The 12,096-nt window shown below is 38.4% G+C and overlaps 1 protein-coding gene across 3 annotated transcripts in view; it reads left to right on the forward strand.

Annotated features, from left to right (window-relative positions):
* The window catches only part of OXCT1 (3-oxoacid CoA-transferase 1), an 89,735-nt gene that overhangs the window by 17,045 nt on the left and 60,594 nt on the right, over positions 1-12,096 (forward strand). For all 3 annotated transcript variants that reach the window (XM_083818418.1, XM_083818419.1, XM_083818420.1), the window contains 4 exons: positions 1,120-1,255; positions 3,863-4,012; positions 6,662-6,768; positions 10,791-10,851. In XM_083818418.1, coding sequence (XP_083674544.1) covers positions 1,120-1,255; positions 3,863-4,012; positions 6,662-6,768; positions 10,791-10,851 — 454 coding nt within the window. The remainder of the gene's footprint in view (positions 1-1,119; positions 1,256-3,862; positions 4,013-6,661; positions 6,769-10,790; positions 10,852-12,096) is intronic.

The raw sequence follows: 12,096 nt of genomic DNA on the forward strand, positions 1-12,096 counted from the left end.
AATATTTTTCAACATTTCTTATGCTGAAATATGACTCCACTGTGTGGATAATCTTGTTTTGCTGAATTGAGACAGCTGTTAGCAAATACACATCATTTTTGTGAGGTGCCTCTGCATCATGGCATCTTTCCCATGGTGTGTGTGGAGGGTCTGAGTTCTCCACTCATGTTGCAGAGATCAACATAGAGGTAGAGGAGCTTCACACACATGTACCAGTCTGCCAATATCCCACATAATGTAGGTATGTGAAAGAAACATTTCTTTGTAATACGGTTTCTGTTTATTTCCCTTTTTTGTATCATTACAGAAACCTGAAGTATGTTCTGGTCCTGTAAGTACAAAATACAGGGTGGCAAAAATCACAAAAATGCTAAAGACTAACAAAGACCATCTTTAGGACATTAGAATTTAGGAACATTTTGAAGCAGTGGCACAGGAAAACTTCTGTTATCTTTGGCATTCAGTTTAAGCTGGCATTGTGACAGACAAGTATATCTTGACTGCAATTTTAATGTCCAATATAATGTTGCTAGAGTAGACAATTTCTTAATAAGAAAGTGGAATATTTACTGTAGTAAGAAAATTTAAATATAAAAATTCTCTTGCTTTGGGTACAATCCAGCACTGTAAATGTGGATGTACCTTTCTCCTTGAGCTGCTAAACAATCACTTTAACTGGCCTTCTCCCTAGGGAGCAAGAGTTCAAACAAAAAATAAGTCTCTCTTTAGTAAAAGCCTGGTTGTGCCTTGTCTGACTCTTTATTAGTTAGCAAAGCTTTTTAACGGTGCAAGTATGTAGCATAACAGCACTTGTTAAGCCCATATTTGTAGCTGTGACATACGAAATGTCTTTAAAAATGAAGTTTTTGGTTTCTTCAGTGCCTTTGAAGAGAAGAGGTGTGAGCAATAGACTCCTACATCTCAGTTTTAGCTTCGATGCTTTTTTCCCTATTAAAACTGTAATTTATTATTCTTATTTTTTTAATCTACAATTCCTTACATCAGAAATGGGGGAAGATAACTCTGTCGTATCTAGTTAAGTCGTTACATTTATCAGGTGCTCTGCATACAACAAAACAGTTATAAATGCCCAGTATTGTCTTGTATTTTTCTACACAGTGTTGACAATTTTGGACTTGGTCTTCTGCTTCAGACTAAGCAGATAAAACGCATGGTATCGTCCTATGTTGGAGAGAATGCTGAATTTGAACGCCAGTATTTATCTGGTGAGCTTGAGGTTGAGCTTACACCTCAGGTAAGAAGGCTGGTGGTTTATTTTCATCTAAAATACTCATTGCAATGTTCCTTAAGTGGTCTTTTAAATTAATTTGTATTCTTCATGTTTTCTCTCTGTGCAGAAGTGCAGTAGAGAAAGATGGCAGTTGCCAAGTTAGGATCATGGGCTGTAGACTGCAGCTACTCTGTTAAGATCTAACTGGTCATATTGTGTGAATTTGTGTTATGGCATGGTATGTTACATTAGTTTCAAGTAAATATAAGTACACACATACACATATGTATGTGTGTGTATGTATATATAGTATGTTTTATTGTACAATGTTTGTCCTTGGTAGTTCCTCCTGGGTGACAGAAAAACACATGAACTATGCGTGGCTTAATGCTGTGGCCCATATAAGGGGAAAAAGTCAAAGAATCCCTGGATTACCATATCGATGGTAGCTCTGGTGTGCTTTTTGGGGAAGTTGTTTGTGCAGTGTCTGCCATCTAGTGGGTAAGAAACAGAAGAGGAGACCATTTTTTTTCTGAGACAATGTTTAGAATACATTAAGTCTTTTGTGCTAGTTTGTTAAATCTCAACTGAATTAGTCTCTACAGTGTTATGATCCAACATCTACAACTTTTTAGCACTGTCAAGGTACCTGCATAGCTGGAATATAATGAGATCCTAGAATTATGAGTATCGGTATTCCACTGAGAACTAGTTTTATAAAATAGATACTATAACTTTAAAACCTACAGCATGTTATTGGGAGGCATTTCCAAAGGTGATGCCAATGCAAAGCTTTTGGACTTGAAACAGCCATTAACATAAGTCTCTAGGCAAAGCAACAGTATTAAGATTTTATGGAAAAGAGTCCCTTGGGCTCAATCTCTTGGGATTTTGTCAAAGAATCCCAGAGATGAACAGGAACTCTCCTTTTATACCCAGTCATGGAACAATTCCTCCTGGAAATGATGCTAAGGCACATGGAAAATGAGGAGGTGACTGGCGACAGCCTATGTGGCTTCACTAAGGGCAGATCATGCCCAACAAATCTGGTGGCCTTCTATGATGGGGTTACAACATTGGTGGACAGGGAGTGAGCAATTAACATCACCTACCTGGACTTGTGCAAAGCATTTGACACTGTCCCCCATGATATCCTTGTCTTTAAATTGGAGAGACATGGATTGAACAGATGGACCAGTCGGTGGGTAAGGAATTGGCTGGATTGTCACACTCTAAGAGTTGCATTCAACGTGAAGTGGAGATCAGGGATGAGTTGTGTTCCTCAGGGGCTGATATTTGGGACCAGCGCTATTTAACGTCTTTGTTGGTAATGTGGACAGTGGGTCAATTGCACCCTCAGCAAGTTCGCCGATGACACCAAGCTGTGTGGTGTGGTTGACATGCTGGAGGGGAGGGATGCCATCCAGAGGGACCTGCGCAGGCCTGAGAGGTGGGGCTGTGCAAACCTCATGAGGTTCAACAAGGCCAAGTGCAAGGTCCTGCATCTGGGCCAGGACAATCCCAAGCACCAATACAGGCTGGGTGGAGAATGGATTGAGGTTAGTCCCAAGGAGAAGGATCTGCGTGTGTTGGTTGAAGAAAAGCTTGACATGAGCTGGCAGTGTGTGCTTGTAGCCCAGAAAGCCAACCTTATCCTGGGCTGCATCAAAAGCAGCATGAGGTGAGGCAGCTGATTGTGCCCCTCCTCTCTGTTCTCGTGAGACGTCACCTGGAGTCCTGCATTCAGCTCTGGGGCCCCAAGCACAAGAAGGACATCAGCTTGTTAGCACAAGTCCAAAGGAAGGCCACAAGGATGGTCAGAGGGCTGGAGAACCTCTCCTGTGAAGACAGGCGGAGGGAGTTGGGGTTGTTCAGCCTGGAGAAGGCTCTGAGGAGACGTTACAGAAGCCTTCCAGTACCTAAAGGGGTGCCTACATGAAATCTGGGGAGGGACTCTTTGTCAGGGGTTGGAGTGATATGGCTTTAAACTAAAGTGGTATGGCTTTAAACTAAAAAAGGGTAGATTTAGATTAAATGTTAGGAAGAAATTCTTTCCTGTGAGGGAGTTGAGGCACAGATTGCCCAGAACAGCTGTGGATGCCCCAGCCCTGGAGCTATTCAAGGCCAGGCTGGATGGAGCTTTGGGCAACCTGATCTAGTGGAAGGTGTCCCTGCTCATGGGACTCATGGGATTGGACCTAGGTGATCTTTAAATTCTCTTTTAATCCAAACCATTCTGTGATTCTGTTTTTCAGTCAGCTGACATGGAAATAACCAGGCACTTGTTACTTCTCAGATTTCAAAAGTCTCAAATCTCACCTCTCTATCACCTTGCAATTCATTTTTTCCATCTTCCTACTTCACGCTCAGTAGTTCCATCCAAAAGACCTTGAACTCCTTAGGCATGTGATATGCTTTCTGGACTGCATAGGCAAATTGTGTAGATCTGCATGACAATGATGGGTCTACAGCGTATGTACACTGGTGAACAATAAAGTGAATTAATAACATGCAGGGAAGTACAGGGGTTTGAAATATTTATGTTAAGATAAATGTTATGTTTCCTTTTTGAAAGGTGCCATTCAAATTTTATATGACTTTAGACAAGCTCTTAAATGTGTTTTCCCACAGGGTACGCTCGCTGAACGTATTAGAGCAGGAGGAGCAGGAATCCCAGCGTTTTACACCAGTACTGGCTATGGGACACTGGTGCAGGAAGGGGGCGCACCTATCAAATACAATACAGATGGCACCATTGCTATTGCCAGTCAGCCAAGGGAGGTAAGATGTCGATCTGTTTTCAGGACACCTTCTGCTTTGAATACTGAATTTCGTACAGATGTCCAAGATAAACTGCTGTTTAAGCTGTTTCTGGACAAGTTTAACCTTGGTATGTTGGATAAATAGTATGGCTACAGTTCTGGGTAGAATAATTGTACTCCCTCTGTTCATTCCTGTCCCCTGCAATGTGTTATTAAAGGTCTTGCAGCTTTAGGGTGACTTAGAAACTTATCCAGGTGAAAACCTTTCTTGCTGAGTTACTCTTCACTTGACTCAGTTCTCTGACCATACTCTGTGAATTAAAACAAAATCTTGTACCAATCCACTGCATCACATGATAGATTGAGAACAAGCTCCTTTTAATAGGGCAGGTGCTCCTTAAGTACTGTGGTGTGGAGTAAGCAGCCCTGCAGCTGTACGTGAAGCTTTAGTATTAGAAGAGACAAGGCATTTTCTCGTTGAACAGGAAAAGCTCTGTTGACACATTCAGGAAACTTTTGCCAGCAGTTGAAATGACGTTTAGTATGAGTATTTAAAATTGCAAGAAATCAGCCTGGCTTCCGAAAGAGAAATGTGGACTTCCTATTGAAATTAGTTCTAGAAATTGGAGAAGGGAAGAGATTTCTCAGTGCTGTAAGTGTACTTGAAGACATAGATGGGGCTAATGCTCTAAGTTCCAGGTAAGCTACCACAGGCATTAAACTCTTCCCCTGTTCTCAAGAACATCTCTGGGGGAAAGGTAACTTTTTCCTCCATGGATTTCTTTTATTTTAAGCATTGATATTTTCATTATTGAAACTTTAGTCTTTTTTTTCTTAATTTTCCTACTGAACATTTTGATGTTTTACCATTTGAAGGAATCTCTTGTTTATTATATATACCTTGCAATTTTGATAACAGTTTTCTTCTACTTTTAACATTTGTAGAAAAGTCTCTCTTGCTCTCCTCAGTCTTTTGGAGGCTAATAACATCACTAACGAGATTTGATCCAACCTTTTTCAAGTGCAAGTGCCATTTTATAAAAGCTCAGATCTACCCCTACGGGCCTGCAAAAATAACTTTTGATATGTCTTTGTTGTATTTCCTCCCCTCTCACAGATTTTGAATTATGTACTAGTAGTGTTGTGTATACTCTATACTCTAACCTTCTGCCTTGTTTCATGCTGTTTCATGTTTCTCTACAGGATTTATATATGAGTAGGTAGTGACTAGCAGTCAGAAATATTCAATTCATTTTTTCTGAGACAGTGTTTTCTTTTTTTTTTATATATATATATATATATATGTCTTTTGCTTTCCTTTCTGCAATTATTCTGGTGATATACCATACTTAATAATGGTCATGCATAACAAAGAGATTAGTGGTTGATTTTTCTGGGTATATCCATATTGTTTGGAATTGAATATGAATCTACATAGATTTGGGGAGTTCTCATACAAAGCAAGATGGGGAAGAACAGGTTCTTGAGGAAGCCGCACTGTGGCTGTGGGGATCTTGGATATTTTCAGGTTCCTTGACAGAGAGCACGGAGAGGGCAGAGACCTAGTCCAACTAACTTCTCTTTGGTGGATTTAACTGACTTCATAAAAGCACAAAAATGGCCTGATGTTTCTTAAAATTAATTTAATAACGTAAAGAGGAATTCCTTTTGTCTTCCTCATTGCTGTCTGTTTTTGTTTGTTTGTTTGATTTCTGTTCCTGTGAACATCGTAACGTTTTGCATGCATAATTTTGAAATAATGTGATTTACTATTTTAAAGATCCAACAAAGTCCTGAACTTTCTACTTTGTACATCAGTAATCTGGTGGATACAAAAAAATATATCCTGAGTTTGCGCATATTGAATATTCTATTCAGGTTCTATTCTGCCTCTGCCCTATAAAGTGGTTCAATAGTGAGCTTCACTTGTGACTGCAAAGAAAATGCAACCATGTATGAGAGAACCTAGTGAAAAGTTTTCCAGAATACTTTTTTAGACTTACTTTTCTGCATGGAATGTAACTCACATTTCAGTTTGCTTCCCAAACCCAATTGTGTTATGAGTGAGCTTGTCAGTGAATCAGAAGAATTTTTACCTTGGTTAGAAGAAATTGTGAATTTATTCTTGAAAAGTGCATTTCATTTTTATGGAGCTGCTAAAATAGTATCTGTTTGTCAGTTAGTATTCTGGCTTCATGAACACTATCGTTACAAATATTAATCATAAAGGGAGACAAAGCAAAATTCAGCCTGTCAGATGGTCTGAATTGAGTGCTTTGTATCAAATTGTCTTTATTTAGATTTGGATTTTCTGCTGATAATCAGTCATTAGGAACCTTTTCAACAGTTCTGCTTTAGCACTTTGGTTCTTAATTAGCTGGTAGATATACAACAAAAAGCATGTCCAATACCAGTAGATGGAGCAGCAGGAATATGTATCTTGTTCTGTTCTGTGTATGTTTCACTAAACACACACTGGGGTAAACCTGGGATTTGTTACAAGCTCTGTGGCTACACACATGAGCTACAGTTTTTCAGATAGAATTGTACATGGTGCAAAAAGAAGACCAAATAAAATAGTCTGTAAAATTAACCTTGTAAAATAAATATTACGTAAGATGATTGTTTGAAGAAACCTATATCTCAATAATGTACTCTTCCTCTGTAGGTGCGAGAGTTTGATGGTCGTCACTTTATCCTCGAGAAATCAATTACAGGAGACTTTGCTCTTGTGAAGGCATGGAAGGCTGATCGTGCAGGAAACATCATTTTCAGGTATGACTTGTTTATCAGTTGGAAAAGATTTTTTAATGATTTAGATAATGAAAGAGAAGGAGAATCCTGTCTCGTGTGTGATGATAAAATAAAGTTTTACTGATTTCATTTTAATTCATATTGACTTTCCCTAATGTCAAATTACACTTATCAAAAATTAAAAAAAAACAACACTGCTTTTTCTAAAGTCTTCTGAGAATCCAAATACAGCCGTTCAATAAAACATTGGTAGTTAAAAATGATGTATAGGAGATCAAAGTCATAGTGTTGTCTGTGGAGAAAGGTAGTAACATTGTTCCTGTCAGTTTTCGTGTTAGTTTTGGTCCTTTTTCTTGTGTGACTGAAGGCTGATGCAAGTATCATATATGCCAGAATAGAAGGGAGTTGAGTCAGTTTCCTGACCAGTCTATGATGGGAAAGCTTGATTTTGTCCCCACAAAAGTGTGTTTAAAGTCTGTTTGATCTCAGTGGTGTAGGGAGAGGCATCTCATGAATTTAAACATCTTTTATTGTGAAAAGCTTGGGCATTGCACTAGTGATAACATTTATTTGGGTTGTTATATTTTTCCTCTGGTTTGTCCTGAACTGAAGCAGGAGAGGTTTGCTTATGTTTAATGTCTGGTTTTTATTTGTTTGTTTTATGGCTATCAGATGAAAAGGTAAGCGTTATAACAATCAGTTGCAGTTTACTTTGTGAAGGGTCTGAACGATGTAGTCTGATTGTATATATTGAGAAGAACAATGAGTTGAAGAAGCAACTGAAAAATATGGGGATAAAAATGGGGAAAGAGTACAGCTGCTTTATAGGTGGCTCCATCAACAGGATATAAAGGAAACTATATTTTTGACATTGTGACATGTTCTGTATGTTTGTTCACTATCATTGTGACACTCCCATACTTACTTCCATTATGCAAATTCTGTTTTTATTTTCCAGTGTATGCCTAGATAGATGTAGACTCTGTGTTTACTTGCATCTGCCACTGCTTTCACAACAGTGTGCCACTATTTATAGCTGATTTCCTATGACTCTGATACCTGCTGAGCCAATAGGAGTGGAGTGACTGCCAAACTGTTAGTCATGCTCAAGCTAAGAGCTTCTTTTAAATATAAAGGATGTACTTCAGGTAGACGTGTTAGAACCACGCAGGCCAGTTTGGATTTTTTGTCTGTTCTCCTGCATGAAACTATACTGTTTTCTTGGGATCCTGAATGGCACTAATACCTTTAGGAAACAGCTTTTAAAACAGGGTTTTCTTCATGTGACTTCAGGTTCCCTAGTGCATTTGTTCCATACAATATGCTGTCATTACTTTTGTTCCAGGCATCTTTATGGTGAGCAGACAGTTCTGCATCACAACTCTTTCATTCTTCAATACGATACACCATTACCAAGACAAATAATCCCAAACTCCCTCAAACATAATAAAATAACCTCACCTTGTCCCTGTGCTAGCTGTAAGGATGTATATATGAGCATTTCACTGTGTTAGTCTGATGCAGGTACTGGTTTTGCTTAGCTGGAGCATGGATCTTAAAGCTTTCGTGGGGCTTTGTTAGCAACAGCAGGCAGCTCCACTGCTTCCGTGAATATTCCACCTGATTTGGCTGCGCTTCCTTTTCATCTGGTAGTATTCAGCTTTGGAATTGCCTAGCCCAGTATACTCTCACTTTACAGTCCGAGATGTGGTTTGGTGCCCATAAAAGTACACTCCTGACAAAAGAACAGGGCAGTGAAGAGGATGCCCTGAGTTAGGCCCCCTGCTGTCACAGACAGCTATGTCAGGTCATCTCTTCACACATCAAGTGGTTCTGTAATACATAAATTCATCAAACAGCCGAGGTGTTCCTTCAGCTCGGCTGCATTAGATGGATTTACTTGGTTTTTCTAGTTCTCTGTGAATTAGTTTGCTGTCTTTTGCCTGTGGGGGAAAAGTCATTGCCACGTGTTTGGATCAGTTTATGAATCTGTCACTGGAACAAAGGAATCCATACGCTTGCAGAGTCTAGATACCTAGAAATCTATTGCAAAATGAGAAGGTAGCCTTTGCTAGATAGTTTTTGTTTTTCAAACTCCAAAAACCAGAATGCTATTCTGTGTTGGAAAGTAAGAATAGTATTCCTGAATTTTCTTCTTCTGGATTGAGGTACCCTTTAGAAAATACCTTTCATCTCATAAACTACTACTGAAACAATTTTATTAACCAAAAAACACTTTCAGCTTTTGTAAATAGAGTCAGAATCAAGCCCATTAACTCTTCTTCATTTGACACTGAAATGTTTCTTCTAGTACCTTCCCCTCAAGTGGCAATAATTTTATATTGGTTTCTTTTACTGGCAGACCAACCAGTACAATCTTGAAAAGGTCTTTGGCAAAAAAAATAGTCACTTGGGATGAAATACTGAATTCTTTGTTTCCACATCTGCTTATCCCATCTGTATTCATTCCCCTGCTATTTTAATTCAGCTTTTTCTCCTCATTTTGTGCTCTACCTAGTTTAAGGGTATATTTCTCTGAATTACTTCTTCTAGTACTACATTCAAACATTAAGAAAAAGATATAAATTCCAAGGCTTTTTATTTTTTTGTAGAATCATAGAATCATTTAGGTTGGAAAAGACCTCCAAAATCAAGTTCAGCTGTTAACCCAGCACTGCCAAGTCTACCAATAAACTGTGGCCCTAAGCACCACGTCTACATGACTTTTAAATACGTCGAGGGATAATGACTCAAGCCCTTCCCTGGGCAACCTGTTCCAGTGCCTCACAACCTTTTCAGTGAAGACATCTTTCCTAATATACAAACTAAACCTATTCTTGCATTTGTGTTCATGCAGCCACAAATTGCGCCTTCTGCAGCCTCTGTTACAAGCTTCACAGCTGCCATGTATTGACAATAAGACAGGATTGCTCAAGATACGTGTTTTGGGATATAGTTTGCATTCTGTAGGTCTCTGTATTAGGAAACGGTCCTAAATGCATGGCAGATGAGGATTTGCACGTTTCCATTTTCTTCCTTCCCCAAAGCCACGAGGTGGCAGCAGCATGCCAAAGTTCATTAGGGTTATAGCGCTTGGTATGGTCATTAGACAAGAGCATGCAAAAAATAGGAAAAGACATTGGGAAACAAGGATAGTCTGGAAGAAATATTTGTGTGGAAAGGGGGGGGAAAAAAGGTCTTGACTTATTTAGAACCCTATTTTCATGCATTTTAAAGAAAAGAAAAATAAAACAAAACAGAATTCTACCTTTAAAATCAGTGGTACCCCACCAAAATATATATATATTTTTTCTTAAATGTTATACCTCACAGTTTTGTTTGTTTTCTGGAAAATACAGAAGAACTGACATGGGTCACTTGTTTCTCCTTGTGTCCGGTATGATCCAGGTGCAGTTGTACATACCATGTCTTACCTTACTTCCTAGAAGTTCTTTTTCCTTGTAACAGAAATACTGTGTGGGAATACTTAGGATGAATGCCAGAGTCTTGAGTGAGTGCCAAAACTGGCACAGCTTTTTTAATCAAGAGAATTGGATTAAATTTACTACTGTGCAAAGTGCTAGCCCAAGTCCATATAGCTGCCTAGTCTAAATTATGAAGGCATATGTGGGATCTGGGAGGTTGTTAGGCCCTGTGCTCACTCCCCTATGGAGATGAAATTCATTCTTTGTGCGGTGAAGTAATGGGAAGGTACCTTGTACACAGCCCAGCTTGCTGCTTTTCTTGAATCTGATAAATGAATGTATCAGTAGCATACCCAATTTCAATTAGACAATGTGCTGATTAAAAGTCAAAAGAAATATAATAAATACTTTCTGATGTAGGAAAATATGATTTAATTTCATATGCATCTTACACAATTCCACAGTACTTTTTCTTCCTTCTTGTTTTTATTAGTCTTCTAGCTATTTGGCAGAAAGATTTGTGATGTTCGTGTTACAGAGATACTTGATGTAACTTAGTTCTGAAATGTCTTTCCTTCTACAACTTTTAATATTTACTCATTTTCTGTTCTTTTGCAGGAAAACTGCAAGAAATTTCAACCAGCCAATGTGCAAAGCTGCCAAGACAACCGTGGTGGAGGTAGGTAGTTGAAAAGTAGTAAACTGTATACAACCATACGCAACAGACCCCTCTGTTTCTCATGCCATTCTGGGGACAGAGTTGTTTTTCTTGACTCACTTGGTGAATTTTGTATAAGGGATGGTGGTCTAATCTGTATTCTTTGACTAGCTGTTCCTAACACTGTGTTCAGTTGTAGTGATTAGTTTACCATGGTTCTTCAGTTTATCACTTTTCATCTGATTATGACCAGGACTTCATTTTTTGTGATCAGCCTTTGAAAGGTTTTGCATTTGTTAAATAAGAAAATATATGGATGAAAGAAGAAACAATACGCTTAGGCTGCATGTGAGAAGATTCATGTAAGACCTTATGCAAAACTTCCTGATAATGAGGATAAACGTGTAACAACATAGATTGAGCAAATCATGGATCTATCACAGTTGAGGTCTCTAAAATTAAGTTGTATAAATAACAGGCAAGAATTAGATACAAACATTTGATGATGCCTTGAGAAAGACGATGGGCTAGGTGATCTAGAAGCTTCTTCCAATCTTTTTATCCTTTTGCCTTGTTGTGTAAAACTATAATGTTTGAAAACATGGAGGAGGCTATACTGGAAATATATTGGTGACTGGAGAGTTGCTAGGGCATAGTAGTATCTGAAAGATAGACTGTTGGCTTTTTCTCACTCCCTGGTAGTGTTTTTTTTAATATGCCTAAAAAAGCTAAATATGATTCGAGTAAGATCAAAAGAAACTCTTCTAGACCACTTTCAGTAAATTCAAAACGGAAGATTGCCTTGGTCTCTTCTGGGTTCATCTGCTTTTGTTTGTGTTTTTTTTTTTTGTAAAAACATCTGTAAAATGTTATATAAACATCTCTAGATAATACATTTGGGAAGTTATTTCTTTCTGTTGTACAGAGCTATAGCAAAATATACCATAGAATTTGCTAAATGACTTTTAGTGACAGTTTGGCAGTAGTACATGAATTTTCACAATTGGTTTCCAAGAAAGGCTTAAAATATTTTTCCATTTAAAAATGAAGTAAAGAATCCTTCATCATTCCCTTTCATTCTAGTTGTTCACCCTTCATACTTTGTTCACAGTCTGGTGCTTAGAGAATTTGAGTAGATCAAAGCCTTCCACCTACATTCCATCTCATTCTCTCTGCTCTTCTATCCACATGTGATAGGGTAGAATTTTCTTGTCAAAGAGCAGCAATTATGTGACATCCTTCTTGCTATAATTCCACTTAATCTTT

Source organism: Anser anser (assembly GCF_964211835.1).
Source record: "Anser anser genome assembly, chromosome: Z".
Classification (NCBI taxonomy): domain Eukaryota; kingdom Metazoa; phylum Chordata; class Aves; order Anseriformes; family Anatidae; genus Anser; species Anser anser.